Source organism: Myotis lucifugus, unplaced genomic scaffold (genome assembly GCF_000147115.1).
Source record: "Myotis lucifugus unplaced genomic scaffold, Myoluc2.0 scaffold_365, whole genome shotgun sequence".
Taxonomy (NCBI): Eukaryota; Metazoa; Chordata; class Mammalia; order Chiroptera; family Vespertilionidae; genus Myotis; species Myotis lucifugus.
The window spans coordinates 860,506-875,591 of record NW_005871413.1 but is presented as its reverse complement, the minus strand read 5'-3'; the positions used below and the strand labels follow the sequence as shown (position 1 = coordinate 875,591).

The window sequence follows — 15,086 nt, the reverse complement described above, 5'->3', positions numbered from 1 at the left end:
CTGGCCCGGGGGTCTCTCCCCCTGTGAGCTGTGGCCACCGCCTGCCGCGCCGGTTTTCCCGCTGAAAACCGTTCCCGGGGGCCGCCGGTCCCTCCCCCGCGGGGCTGAGAGTCTGGGTCAAGGGGAGTTCCCGCCCTTTGCGCCCCTCCCTCCGCCCGGGCTTCCGCCCAAAGAGCCCGGATGGCTCCCGGCCTGGGGGTCTGCACCCCCCTCCTAGGCCCACCCCCATTTAATGAGGGCTCTGCCTGCCCGGGGAGCACAGTGTCCATGGGGAGGGCTCAGGGGGCGGACGCGGTGTCCCCTGAAGAGGTGACCTGCCCGCAGGGAGGGGCTTTGTGGGCGCGGTGACTGCGGGGGGCGGGGGCCCAGGCTGGGGGGTCAGGAGAGGGAGTGAGAGACAGACACATGGGCGGGAGGAAGGGCAGCGAGGGGTCCACAGAGAGGGGCCCATAGGGGTTGTGGGGGGGACTGGACGGGACGGTAGGAGTGAGGGGGTCACTCGGGAAAGTAGCCTGAGGAGGAAGGAAGTGGAGACACAGGGAGGAGGGGGAGCCCAGAGAGAGGAAGGGGGGCTGAGAGGGAGCGGGTCCTGGGGAGCAGAAGTGGGGCCCGCACAGGAGGAGGCACTTGAGACAGAGACACGGGTTCAGAGGAGAAGAGTTGGGGAGCGAGTGCAGGACAGAAAGGGGGGCTCAGGGATGAGGGAGCAGGGGGAGCAGCCCTGAGTCAGCAGCTGTGGGAGCGGGACAGACGGGAACAGGCAGCAGAGGGGCCGCGGGCGTGGGGAGGGGAAGACGCAGACGTGTGTGGAGATGGAGCCTCAGAGACCAGGAGAAAGAGCCCCTGAAGGGAAGGAGGTTTCAGGAGTTTCATGGTCCAGGTGTAGGACAGACAGAGAGAAAAGGGGGGGAAGCAGGGGAGGGGGGGACACAGGAAAGGACCACAGTGGAGAGAAAGGGAGCAGGAGACAGACAGATCCACAGACAGAAATACATGTAGTGGGAGGAGGGGAACCCTGATCTGGGTGAGGGGTGGGCTGATGGGGTGTGGATGGTTAAGTTGTGATATATTGGTTTGTGGGTTTTATGTGTGTGTGTATATATATAGATATTTAAAGATATTACTATTGATCTCCTGGAGGCAAGGAGAGTGAGAGAGTTAGAAACATCAATGAGGAGAGACAGTCATTGATCAGCTGCCTTCTACACGCCCCTCACTGGAGATCAAACCTGCTCGCTGGTCATATAACCTGACTAGGACTGTAACTGTGATCTCCTGGTTCACAGGTCCAATACCAACCAGCGAGTCATGCCACCTCGGTGTGCCTTTATATATTTAGTTTAGCAGCTTAATTGTCTTAGTTGTACAGATTGAATGGGACTTATAAATCTCTAGTGTATAAGGCTTGGGAATTTTATAATCATTTCCTTCCAATTGCAGCCCTCATTCACTGAGAGGGGAGAGACTTGTCTGTGGCTCCTGGGTCCCTTGTCATTTCTTAGGATGGCAACGAGGAAGTGACCTGTGTCTGTCACCTTCTGATGCTTTTTCAAGAAATATTAGAAGCCTTAGCTTTCTTTGCTGTGGTTCTGTGTGTGTGTGTGTGTGTGTTTCTTCCATGGATTTACTTTTTCTATGACTGAGACTTAATATATTATTTAAAAACATCCCGAGATAAATCCTCTGTGTCTTCTCATATCCCCTGAGGATCTTTAAGAAATACCCTCAGGTGGGCTTTCCCCCATGGAGGTGGACAGCTGCTCTGGGTGGGGCATCATTGGTGACTGAGGGCCTCCAGGTGATGGAAGGTGAGGGCAGGGATTAGCAGGAGGGGTACAGGATGCCTCTGTGAGAGTGGGGAGCAGGCTTTGTTCAGGGGAGGAAAGGGGGTGCTCTGTTTGGTGTGGGGCATCAGGACAGCAGCTCATCTTCTCGTTTTTGTAGCTGTTTGTGGATGTCTTTAGGAGGAGAGACACATGAAGACTAAATAAAACCCCTCAAAGTGCGGTCTCCATGTAGGAGCTCATTATTCCTCACTCTCTCCTGTCACCAAGGACAGGAGGGGTGGCCTTTTCCTCATTTCCAGGTTCTTCTGACTGGGTGTGAGGTGAGCTGATTGAGACTCTGTGCTGACGTCTTTGAAGGCACATTCTGTGACTCCTCAACATATCCACGCCTGAGACAACAACCCAGACCCTGATCAGGACCAGGACCAAATGGCTGCTTCTCAGGTATCAGATGGGCCCTGTGTCAGAAGCTATGATTGCTTTTCCTCTAACATCTGGTGATTTATTTCTCTATTTCTGATGTATTGCCTCTGCCAGTTGTTTTTCTTTCCTTATTTCATTACTTTATTCATCATAGTCAATGTTAGCAGTTTCTAAATTTTTCTCTCTCTTTTTGTGTGTTTCTTTTTTTCTTTTTTCTGTCTCTCTTTTTTAAAATATATTTTTATTGATTTCAGAATGGAAAGGAGAGGGAGAGAGAGATTGAAACGTCATCAGTTAGGTTAGAGAATTATAGATCAGCTACCTCCTCCACTCCAGCCTGCACTGAGTATGGAGTCTGAAACCTGGAGTGAGCCCTGACCAGGAATCCAACCCTGCTCTCCTGTTTCATAGGTCAGGCCTCTACCTCTCAGTGACACTAGCCGGGCTATAATTCCCTCCTTTGTGCCGGAGCTTTGTCTGCATTCATTTTGTCACCCTCCACAGGTCAGGAAGCATTCCTACCTTTAGTGACTTTCAACTACTCAAAATATTTCTTTTGTGACAGATCAAACTTGGACGGCATCTATGTCTAACATCCCTACTGGGATGGAGTCAGAGGCTCTGGTATAAATGAAGAAGGCAAATGCAGGTTTTAGGTTCACGTGGCTGCAGCATCAGCTCTAGATCAGGGGTAAGAAGATGCACATCTGACTGCTCAGAATAGCTCAGAAAGTTCTGAAAAGAAGGGCAAATAGAAGAGACTTGCTCATTAGATTAGTATGAGAGACTTGGTCGGTAAATGTACTGTTAGCTTACAGAACATGAGAGGTACACATGGATTGACATTTGCAAAAAGTAATGTTTATTTAAGATCATTTTCACAAATTTATGTATTTATTGATGTATTTTTAATAGTAAGGTCAGCAGTGGTGACCTGACCTTCCATGTGCCTCAGTCCACCTGATGTTCACATGGCAGAGGTGCTCCTCTCACTGTAGAGTTAATAGTCTCCCTTTCCCAGGAACAAGGGTTTAGTTGGGATTTAATGAAAGTTATACAAAGACCATCACTTCACATCTGGAAATATCCCTCTTCTTAATTTGTGTTTCCTTTGAAAAGGGAAGGTTTTACTTTTCTTTTCTACAGATCATTGGCTTTTGCATGGGAGCTTTAACTAATCAGGCTTTGATTCTTTACGTTTTTCTTATATTCTATACTCCCATCATGCACATCCCCTACATTCTCATATTTTGTATTTTCTAGAAAGTTTCCAAGAATGACATTATTATTATTTTTCTAATTGCGTAAACTATTACATATGTCTCCTTTTTTTTTTTACCCCCCCCCCCTTGACCTTCCTCTGGCCTCCCCTACCCCCCAGTGTCTTGTGTCCATTGGTTAAGAATGACGTTATTAATGTATGTTCAGTTTCATTAAATTTCTACAACATAGCTCTCCACTAATGATATGTAAAAATTTTGAAACATATGTACTAGTAAGAAAAATTAGTTCCCCCAGGCTGTTGTGGATCAGTGGTGGAGGGTTTGATTCCTGGTCCAGGGCAAGTAGCTCCTGGGTACCTGCAGTTGGCAGCCAATTAATGTTTCTGTCTCTCTTTCACATTGATCTCTCTCTGTCTCCCTCTCTACCTCTAACCTCTCTACCTCTATCCTTTTCATGCCTCTACGTCCCTGCCTTCCACTACCAAAAAGTGAGTGGAAAAAATCTCCCCACCTGAGGATTTACAACCACACAAAGGAAGCAATAGGTCTACCTTGTTTTGTATCCTTATGTTTCTCTCCGTATTGTGTTTATAAAACACAAAGGGGATCATACACAAATAGATTCATGAAATATATGCAATCACTAAAACATCTTGATTTCATAGTTATAAAATGTGTGTTTCTGTGCCTAAACTGTTAAAATCATTTTAGCTTTTTTTAAAAAAATATTTTATTGATTTTTTACAGAGAGGAAGGGAGAGGGATAGAGAGTTAGAAACATCGATGAGAGAGAAACACCAATCAGCTGCCTCCTGCACACCCCCTACTGGGGATATGCCCGCAACCAAGGTACATGCCCTTGACTGGAATCGAACCTGGGACCCTTCAGTCCGCAGGCCGACGCTCTATCCACTGAGCCAAACCAGTTAGGGCTATTTTTAAAAATATGTTTCTTTATTGAATTAAGAGAGGAAGGGAGAGGGAGGAAGAGATAGAAACATCAATGACGAGAAAGAATCATTGATTGTCTGGCTTCTGCACGGCCCCTACTGGGATCAAGCCCGCAACCCGGGCATGTGCCCTTGGCTGGAATAGAACCCAGGACCTTTCAGTCTGCAGGCCAATGCTCTATCCACTGAGCCAAACCAGCTAGGGCTATTTTTTCTTTTCTTTATTTTCAAGTGTATTTTTATAGATTTCAGAGAGGAAGAGAGAAGTAGAGAGAGATAAAAACATAAATGATGAGCGAGAATCATTGATTAGCTGCCTCCTGCACATCCCACACTGGCGATTGAGCCCGCAATCTGGTCATGTGTTCAGACTGGGAATCGAACCAGTGACCTCTTGGTGCATGGGTTAGCATGCAAGACTGAACCACACTTGCTGGACCAGGCAGAATAATCTTGTCCTAAGATTACTCATAGTAAATTTCCAACTTGGATTGTGGTTTTTATGTGTCCTATTCCATGAGAACTGAATTCCATTAACAAACCCTTTTAGTTCAAAGTTCTGTATGAATTTTTCCTTGTGTTTTCTTTTTCTGTGTATTCAGAAGTCTGGCACATGATGTGGAAACATTAGCATCACACGTAAAAAGTGAGCTTGTTACACATGTGGAAACACAGGGCCCATCTCAAAACCTGGATCAGAGTTTGTATTTTTACAGAAGTTCATTTCCTTAAGGTCTGCTTCACACTTGAGAAGAACTCCGTATACTTAAAACCAGCGTGACGTTTCCCGCTGAGAAATAGACATCACTGACCCTGAACGATGTAAATGCAGCCTTCAGAAATCTATAAGCCTGTGTCCATTCCTTAATTTTACTTTATTTTCCTGTAAAGGAAAATCTGTACTGTGGATTTGTGGACATGTGTCATCCTCATGTGTTAATGTTAGAAAACACATCACAGAACTTTACTGGGGCAAAGTGATCTTACTGTATAGTTCAGGATACCCGTTAGGTCAAAACCTCTTCTCCTAACACTGTTTTAATGTTGGGTGACATTATGAACTCTTCTCATGACCTATTGGTAACTGTGTCTTTTATTTCAGGAACGGTTGTACTTCATGGATGTGGCCATAGATTTCTCTCAGGAGGAGTGGGAATGCCTGGACCTAGCTCAGCGGAAATTGTACCTGGATGTGATGTCGGAGAACTACAGCAACCTGGTCTCCGTGGGTAAGGATGACTTCCTTCCTGAGTTCCTTCTCAACCCTCAGGGTTTTGTTTTCTTTATTATATTAACATCTCTAGGGGCTTCTGCTTTCTGTGTTAGATTCTTGCTCTCAAGGAACAAATTAAGCCCCAGCTGGTTGGGCTCAATGGATTGAGTGCCGCCTGCAGACTGAAAGGTCCCAATTCGATTCTGGTAAAGGGCCAATGCTTGGGTCCAGTTGGGTGTGTGCAGGAGGCAACCAATCAATGATTCTCTCTCATCAGTGATATTTCTATCTCTTTCCCTCTCCATTTTTCTCTGAAAGCAATAAAAATTTATATTTTTTAAAAGAGTTACAAATTGGGTATCACAAAGCAAAGCTTTGTGTTATATGTGAATTAGGAACTCAGTGTTTGCACACTTTACATGTTGTCTACACTAATTAAGGTGCTGTCAGAAAATGATATTTTAGAAAATCATTTTCTAGAATATTCTAAGATTCTACCATGTCTTCTGGCCAGAGGACAACCTGGATTGAAAATGGGAAAGCCTTTATCAAAATTCACACTCCATTCTCTTTTATTTTCTAAGATTTTATTGAATTCAGGGAGGAAGGGAAATTAGAGAGCGATAGAAACTTAAGCTGGGCATTAGTTGATGTTTTTGTATGTGCCCTGACCAGAGATTAAACCTACAACTTGGTTATATCGGTACGATCCTCTAAGCAACTAGGCTACCTGTGCAGGCAGCTTGGATTCTTTCACTTAGTTCTATTTATCTAGGCTTCTATCATATCTTTTCATGGCTTGATGTATTATTTCTTTACTAAAGGCCCAGTGCACGAAATTCGTGCACCTATGGGGAGGGTGTTACTCAGCCCAGCCAGCACCCTCTCCAATCTGGTACCCATTGGGGGTTGTCCGATTGCTGGTTTAGTTCCAATCCCACAGGGATCGGGCCTAAACTGGCAGTGGATATCCCTCTCACAATCCAGGACTGTTGGCTCCCAATCGCTTGCCGGCTTGACTGCCTGATTGCCCCTAACCACTTCTGCCTGCCAGCCTGATCACTCCCTAACCACTCCCTGCCAGCCTGATCAATGCCTAACTGCTCCCCTGCCGGCCCAGTGGCCCCCAGCTGTCCTCCCCTGCCAGATTGGTCATCCCCAACTGTCCTCCCTTGACGGCCTGGTCGTCCCCAGCTGCCCTCTTCTGACGGCCCAGTTGCCCCTAACTGCCCTCCCCTGCTGGCCTGATTGCCCCTAACAGCCTTCCCCTGCCGACCTGATCACCACCAACTACCCTCCCCTGCCAGCCTGGTCACCCCTTACTACCTTCCCCTGCCGGCCTAGTTGCCCCTAACTGCCCTCCCCTGCTGACCTGATCACCCACAACTGCCCTTCCCTGCCGGCCATCTTGTGGATGTGGGCCCCACCATCTTTGAGGGCATGGAAGTCAATTAGCATATTCTCTCCTTATTGGCTGTGGGCACCAACATGTTTGCCATGGCGTGAAGGTTAATTACCACATCCCCTCTTTATTAGATAGGATAGAAGTGAATAAGAAATCATTTGTTCGTCCTTCGGTGTATTTGTCCATTCACTTGTTGACATATCTCTTCACTGCTTCCAATTTTTATAAGTTATGAATAAACAGCCCACTTGTAGGCTTTTGGGTAGATAAAAGGTGTAACTCTTTGGTTTAATAGTAAGGAGCCCAATTACTGGATCCCATGGCGAGTGTATAGTTAGTTTTATAAAAACCTCCCGACCATCTCCGTAAGGGTCTGTAGCATTTGGCATTTTCAGCAGCAGTGATTGGAGTTCCAGTTGCTGCACATCACAAAGGCAATTTGGTGGGGTCAGTGTTATGTATTCTGATCTGTTCAATGGTGGTTTAGTGTTGCTTGCCTTTGCTCTTTGTCCCTTCTCATTGTTATAATGTACATTTCCTTAGTGACATAAGACGTGCAGGGTCGTGTTGCACTGATTTTCTGTGTGTATATATTTTGTAGTGCTGTGTGTTAAGGTGTTTGGTCCTTTTCAAGTTGTTTTGTCAATGTTGAGTTTGAAGACTTCTTTGTCTATTTTGCATAATTGTCCTGTACATGTTGACTTTTTTTATTAATATACCATATATATACTCTATACCTGGTGCACAACATTTGTGCATGGGTAGTGTTCCTAGGCCTGGCCTCTCGGCCTCCTCTTTTCCTCACTCCCTCAGAGCCCCACCACCTCTGCTGGTCACCCGTCATATTTCGCACCGCCCCATGGTGATCATCACATGTTATAGCAAGCGATGGAACTGCACTCCAGGTCAAACTCCCAAGTGGACAATATATAGATTTTTATTGATTTCAGAAAAAAGGTGAGAGACAGAGAGAGATAGAAACATCAATGGTCAGAGAGAATCATGGATCAGCTGCCATGTGCCCTGACTAGGAATTGAACTGTGACATCCTGGTTCATAGGTCAATGCTCGACTCCTGAGCGGTGTCAGCTGGGCCATGTTGACTTTTACAAATAATATTTTCTCAGTCAGTGGCTTCTTGTTTTTTCTGTGAAGGATGCTGTTTTTGTTGTTGTTGTTTTTTTCTTTAATGTTTGTGTTGATACTTTGGGAGTTTTCATTTTAATACAATGGATTGAAATACAAACCTGGTTATGTATTTGCCTTTCAAAAATATGAAGTGTATAAAAGTAATGTAGTTTTATATTCAATAACATGGAAGTTATATTTGCAGCTACAGTGTCATTTCTAGAATAAACACATAGTGAGTCACGTCTTGAAGGAGATGAGTTATAAATTTTGTTGCCTTACGTGTCAAATCAAATGAAATCTTTTATTTCAAATGGTAGACCATCAATAAAAAAAAATAGTCCTTTTATTCCAGTCTGATATCTTCATTATTGCAAATAGTGCTAAAAGGATATATGGGTGGGTATATCTGTTTTTATTCGTGTTCTCTGTATAAATTCCCAGAAATGGAATTGCTGTGTTAACTGGTACTTGTCTGTAAATATTGGAAAACCCTCCATCGTGTTTTGTGAGTGGCTCCACGAATCTACATATATCAAAGCCTAAGCGACCGTTATGCCTGGTCCTCTGGTTGCTATGACGACCACTGACCACCAAGGGTAAGACACTCAACGCAGGAACTGCCCCCGGTGGTCAGTGTGCTTCCACAGCCAACCTCCCTGAGCTAGTCACCCTCCCGTGATTCCTCCCTCGAGCCTGCCCAGTGGTCCATGTGCTCCCATAGCCAACCAGCCTTGGTCGGCCAACCTTCTGCGAGCCTTCCTCCTGGCCAGTCAGCCCTGATTGCCGGCAGCACGAGGAACCTCACCTGTGCACAGATTTGTGCACTGGTGTGTTTATAATCTTGCTGACAATGCACGATTGTTCTCATTTCTCCACTTCATTGGTGATACTTGTCGTTTTTTGATTTATGGATGATTGGCATCTTGTTAGGTGTTTGGTGGTATTTCATGGTGATGTCCATTTTCATTTCTCTGATGCTGAAGGGGTTGAATGTCATTTAATACCAGTATGTTTATTGTGCATCTTTACGTCCCGTTTGGGAAATGTCCGCTCAGGTCCTCTGCCCATTTTTCAGTCATGTTGTTTGTCTTTTTGGTGGTAAATTGTGTGAGTTCCTTATATATTTTGGATCTTTAGCTTTTGAGGATGTAACATTCCTGGGTTGTTATTTTGTGGTTTCTTTTTTATTTTATTTTATTTTTTTAAAAAATATATTTTATTGATTTTTTACAGAGAGGAAGGGAGAGAGATAGATAGCCAGAAACATCGATAAGAGAGAAACATCGATCAGCTGCCTCCTGCACATCTCCCACTGGGGATGTGCCCGCAACCCAGGTACATGCCCTTGACCGGAATCGAACCTGGGACCCTTTAGTCCGCAAGCTGACGCTCTATTCACTGAGCCAAACCGGTTTCGGCTTGTGGCTTCTTTTGGTATGCCAAACTTATTCTTTTGTAGTCTCATTTCTTTATTTTTTAGCTTCTTTGTTATGCCTAGGAAGATATATGCAAACCAATATTTTTAATAGTGATGGTAAAGTTCATTGACTATGCTTTCTTTCAGTGTCTCCATGGTTTTAAGGCTGATATTTTATTTTTTTTGATTACTTTTTTACATATATTTCTTTATTGCTTTTAGAGAGAAAGGGAGAAGGGGAGAGAGAAAGAAACATCAATTATGAGAATCATTGATTGGCTGCCTCCAGCAGGTCCACTATGGGGGATTGAACCCGCAACCCAGGCATGTGCCCTTGGCCGGAGTCGAACCTGGGACTCCTCAGTCTGCAGGCCAACGCTCTATCCACTGAGCCAAACCAGCTAGAGTGGTCTGATATTTTATTTGTTAATGCATACTGGGTTCATTTTGGTTCATGGCCTATTTAACTGGATCTACTTTTAGTAGGAACAGAGCTAAGTTCATTGGTTGGTTTTATATACCATGTTTTGAGAAATTAAATATATATACATCTATCTCTATATACATATCTACACTAAAAAAATAGAAACATGTAAATTAACCATCACTCTGCCACTCTGCTACACCCACCAGCCAATTAGAGCCACTATGCAAATTAACCCAACAAAGATGATGTTTAATTTGCATACGGAGGCAGGGAGTGAATACTGAAGATGACTGAAGATGGCAGCGACCTTGGAGCTGGAGGGAGCAGGAGGCTTGGGTTGCTCTTGGTGACGGAGGAAGCCAAGCTTCCCACTGACCCAGGAATGGGCTCAAGGAATGGCTGGGGGCCTGGGTCGCCAGGGGCAACCCAGGCTTCCAGCCAGCCCTGGCCTCTGCTCGAGGAGCTGGGGGGAAAAAAAGCAGGGGCTGGGAGCAGCCGGAGCGGAGAAGCCACTCCTCGCTGATGCGGCCAGACTAAAGGCCTGGGTCCTGGGTGCCAGAGAAAAACCGGTGCCGGCATAGCTGCCACTCCCGCCATAGCCACTGCCCTGGTTTCCATAACCCTGTCTACCACTTCCATAGCATCTGCTTCCTCCAGAGTAACCAAGGCCGCCTCCTACATAACTACCATCATTACCAAATCCATTATAGCCATCCCCACTGCCACCATCCCACCACCACCACGGCTGCCACCAAAGCCTCCTTGACCACTGAAGTTTCCTCCACGACCAAAGTTGTCGTTTCCACCAAAACCACCTCCACGACCACCTCCAAAGTTTCCAGAACCACTTTGACCTCTTTGGCTGGACGAAGCACTAGCCATCTCTTGCTTAGAGCTTTCCTGCACAGTTGTGGCCATTTACAATATGGTATTTTTGAATGACAATCTTGTCTAAAGAGGCATGGTCGTCAAAGGTTACAAAAGCAAAGCCTCTCTTTTGCCATTGCCTCGTTCAGTCATGATTTCAATCACTTCTATCTTCCTATACTGTTCAGAATAATCTCTTAGGTGATGTTCTTCAGTGTCTTCTTTAATACCACTAACAAAAATCTTTTTCACAGTTAAGTGGGCACTAGGTCTTTGAGAATCTTCTCTTGAGTCAGCCCTCTTTGGTTCCACCACTCTTCCATCCACCAAGTGTGGCCTTGCCTTCATGGCTGCATCTACCTCGTCCACAGTGGCATAGGTGACAAACCCAAAGCCTCTGGAGCGCTTGGTGTTTGGATCTCTCATCACCACACAGTCCGTGAGTATTCCCCATGGCTCAAAATGGCTCCTCAGACTCTCAGCAGTTGTTTCAAAGCTGAAACCTGCGATAAAGAGCTTCCGCAGCTTTTCTGGCTCTGGGAGACTCAGACTTAGACATGATGACGGCAACAGGGGAAATTCCAATGATGCTTACTCCACGGCGTTCACCAGCAGAAAAAAGCTGAAAATTTGTTTTCTTTCAGCTATGTCATCTGATGACCTGGCCTTTATGTCCAATACCAGAATACAGGATTTATTCTCTGAAATGATGCTGGTAAGAAATGAAAGGTGTCGCTTTCATAATATACACTTAATGAAAGTCTTGGCATTTGAGTAAGAGTGTGGTGAGGAAAGAGGTTATTAGTATAAACAGAACTAATCTGGAACAGTTCTCATAATAAAATTGTTGTTACCTAAAGAGGTGAAGTGTATTATGCATTTGGGAAACCTTCCTCTTTAAAGTGAGTTACACTGGCAGATCAGTGTGTTTCTGCACGTGAAGGTTGAAAACAACTTTTAATGTTATGCATTCTTGGAAAGAAAATCTGGATAAAGTAGGAGTTCACATATTCTGTAGTGTATATAATCATTTGAATTTTTAAAATGTAGGATGGATTAAATTTTCATGCAATAATTTCTAAAATGTAGAGATTTACAATATACCTCTAAAGTTTAAATATTCGCAATTGGGCAATCATCATCATCATTATTATTATTATTATTACTACTACTAGTGTCCTGGTGCACAAATTTGTGCACCGATAGCGTCCCTCAGCCTAGCTTGCAGGATGGGGCTGAAACTGGCTCTCCGACGTCCTCTGAGGGGTCCCGTATTATAAGAGGGTGCAGCTCAGGCCAAGGGACCCCACGGGTGCATGATCGGGGCTGGGGAGGGATCCAGAAGGTTGGCCAGCCGAAGAGGGACCATGGGAGGACTCCAGGGTGTATCCGGCCCATCTTTTTCAGTCCCGATCTACGGACGCCAGCAGCAAGCTAACCTACTGGTCGGAGCATCTGCCCCCTGATGGTCAGTGCATCTCATAGTGATCGGTTGAGTGGCCTTAGCATATCATTAGCATATTATGCTTTGCTTGTCTGAATGGATGACCAGGGGACCAGACACTTAGCATATTAGGCTTTTATTATATAGGATTATTATCACTTTTAAATATATTTTTATTGAATTCAGAGAGGAAGAGAGATGGAAACATCAATGATGAGAGGGAATCATTGATTGGATGCCTCCTACACGCCCCCCACTGAGGATGGAGCCCGCAACCTGAGCATGTGCCCTTGACTAGAATCAGTCTGCTTGCCAAAGGTCTATTTACTGAGCCAAACCAGCTAGTACTTTTATTATTATTTTATTCAAAATATATTTTTTTGGATTCAGAGAGGCAGGGAGATGAAGAGAGATAGGCAAATATCCTTGATGAGAGAGAATCATTGACTGGCTGCCTCCTGCATTCCTCACACTGGGGACTGATTCCAAACCTAGGGCTTGTGCCCTGATGGGGAATGGAACTGACCTTCTGGCTCAAATTTTGATACTCAACCATCGAATCTTGCTGGCTCAGCAATTGGGCAATCTTTTTTTGGTTGTTCTTATATATTTTATTGATTTTTTTATAGAGAGGAAGGGACAGGGATAGAAAGTTAGAAATATTGATGAGAGGGAAACATCTGTCAGCTGCCGCCTGCAAACTCCCTATTGAGGATGTGCCTGGAACCAAGGTACATGCCCTTGACTGGAATCGAACCTGGGACCCTTGAGTCCGCAGGCCACCGCTCTATCCACTGAGCCAAACAGGTTAGGGCTGGCAGTCTTGTAAACAAGAATTTATTCTTCCTCTGACAATTATTGTTTTGTATTTAATTTTGTCTATAATTTTAATAAATTAGGAGAGCTTTTTTTACACAACTATCTTCGTTTAATGAGTATCACAAAATGGTTTCTTTTGGAATAGTGTACATGTTTAATGAAATTATAACTGTCAGTAAAGGTCTTTCCATCTCCCATTACTACCAGAGTACACATAATGGAGACAGAAGTTATCAATGGAATGAAAATTGGGGTAAAGTTAAGCAAGAGTCATATCTTAATCATCGGAGAAGCGAGTTTGCAGAGGAGCATTATAAAAGTGGAAGAGTCTGTGACCCAAGGTACAATCACAAAATACGTGAGGTTATTCCTATTGTCGAGAAGACACACAACGGAAATAAATGTGTCCAGTCTTTTCAACAGTCTTCAAATTACACTGAACAAGAGAATATTCATCCTGGGGAGAAAGCTGACAAATGGAATCCTCGTGTTATAATCTCCAGTCAAATATTCAAGAAAAAAATTAACAGTGGAAAAAAATCTTATAAATGTAGAGAATGTGGTAAAGGATTCCTTTCTGCCTCAAACCTGAATCGACATCAGAAAATTCATAATGGAGAGAAACATTACAAATGTAGAGAATGTGGCAAAGCCTTTATAACGTTCTCACACCTTATTACGCATCAGAGAGTTCATACTGGAGAGAAGCCTTATAAATGTAGAGAATGTGGCAAAGCCTTTTGTGATTCCTCCTCTCTTAATAGACATCAGAGAATTCATACAGGAGAGAAACCTTATAAATGTAGAGAATGTGGCAAAGCCTTTTGCGATTACTCCTCTCTTAATAGACATCAGATACTTCATACAGGAGAGAAACCTTATAAATGTAGAGAATGTAGCAAAGCCTTTAGTGGTTACTCCTCTCTTCATCATCATCGGAGAGTTCATACTGGAGACAAGCCTTATAAATGTAGAGAATGTGGCAAAGCCTTTAGTTCTTCCTCCTCTCTTAATCAACATCAGAGAGCTCATACTGGAGAGAAGCCTTATAAATGTGGAGAATGTGGCAAAGCCTTTATATCTTCCTCCTCCCTTAATCGACATCAGAGTGTCCATACTGGAGAGAAGCCTTTTAAATGTAGAGAATGTGGTAAAGCCTTTAGACTGTCCTCACAACTTGCTAAGCATAAGAAAGTTCATATTGGAGAGAAGCCACATGAATGAAGAGAATGTAGCACATCCACTGGCAGCTCCTCAAACCTCACTACACATCAGAGAGGTCATACTGGATAGGAGCCTTATAAATGTAAGCATGTAACAAAGCCTTTAATCAGTGTTTATGCCTTATTGTACAGCAGAGTTCATACTTGAGAGAAGTATTACAGATATGTGGAGTGTCATAAATCCTTGACCAGCAGTGAGAACTTACTGAACATCACAGAATTCTGACTGCGAACAAGCCTTATGAATGTGAAAAATGTAGTAAAGCCTTTGAAATCCATTCATGTATTACTATACATGGGAGACTTCATACTGAAGGAGAAACCTTTAACATGCAGAGCATGTGCAAGATCCTATCCCTATGGATGTAATGGATATCAGATTCTTATAGTGGGGGAAAGCTTTAAACTATACAAAATGTGAGAAAGCACTGACTGGCTTGCCTCAGTGGTTTAGCTTAGATCAGTGGTTCCCAAACTTATTTGGACTACCACCCCCTTTCCGGAAAAAATATTACTCAGCGCCCCCTGGAAATTAATTTTTTTTATTTTAATAGCAATTAAACAAAGATATACGTATTAATGTTTCTACCTTTTTCGTAAAATATAGTAAAGAAAGGTGTAAATTAGAAACATTGAAGTTTGAAATTATGAAACTATTTATTGAACTCAGAATGGAAAGGTAATACAAAAAAAGTTAAAACAAATGCACCTGTGGCCATCACCGCCCCCCCTGGATCGCTGCAGCGCCCACCAGGGG

The 15,086-nt window shown here is 44.1% G+C and overlaps 1 protein-coding gene and 1 pseudogene across 1 annotated transcript in view; one reads left to right on the top strand and one right to left on the bottom strand.

Moving 5' to 3' along the window:
- The window catches only part of LOC106694354 (zinc finger protein 501-like), a 70,324-nt gene extending 55,428 nt beyond the window's left edge, over window positions 1-14,896 (top strand). Inside the window, exons 2-5 of the mRNA XM_023764980.1 lie at window positions 2,060-2,231; window positions 5,486-5,612; window positions 11,488-11,558; window positions 13,314-14,896. Of these exons, the coding sequence (XP_023620748.1) occupies window positions 2,217-2,231; window positions 5,486-5,612; window positions 11,488-11,558; window positions 13,314-14,330 (1,230 nt within the window). The 5' untranslated portion in view covers window positions 2,060-2,216 and the 3' untranslated portion in view covers window positions 14,331-14,896. The remainder of the gene's footprint in view (window positions 1-2,059; window positions 2,232-5,485; window positions 5,613-11,487; window positions 11,559-13,313) is intronic.
- Window positions 6,083-11,422, bottom strand: LOC102420067 (annotated as a pseudogene).
- Window positions 14,897-15,086: the final 190 nt, after the last annotated feature.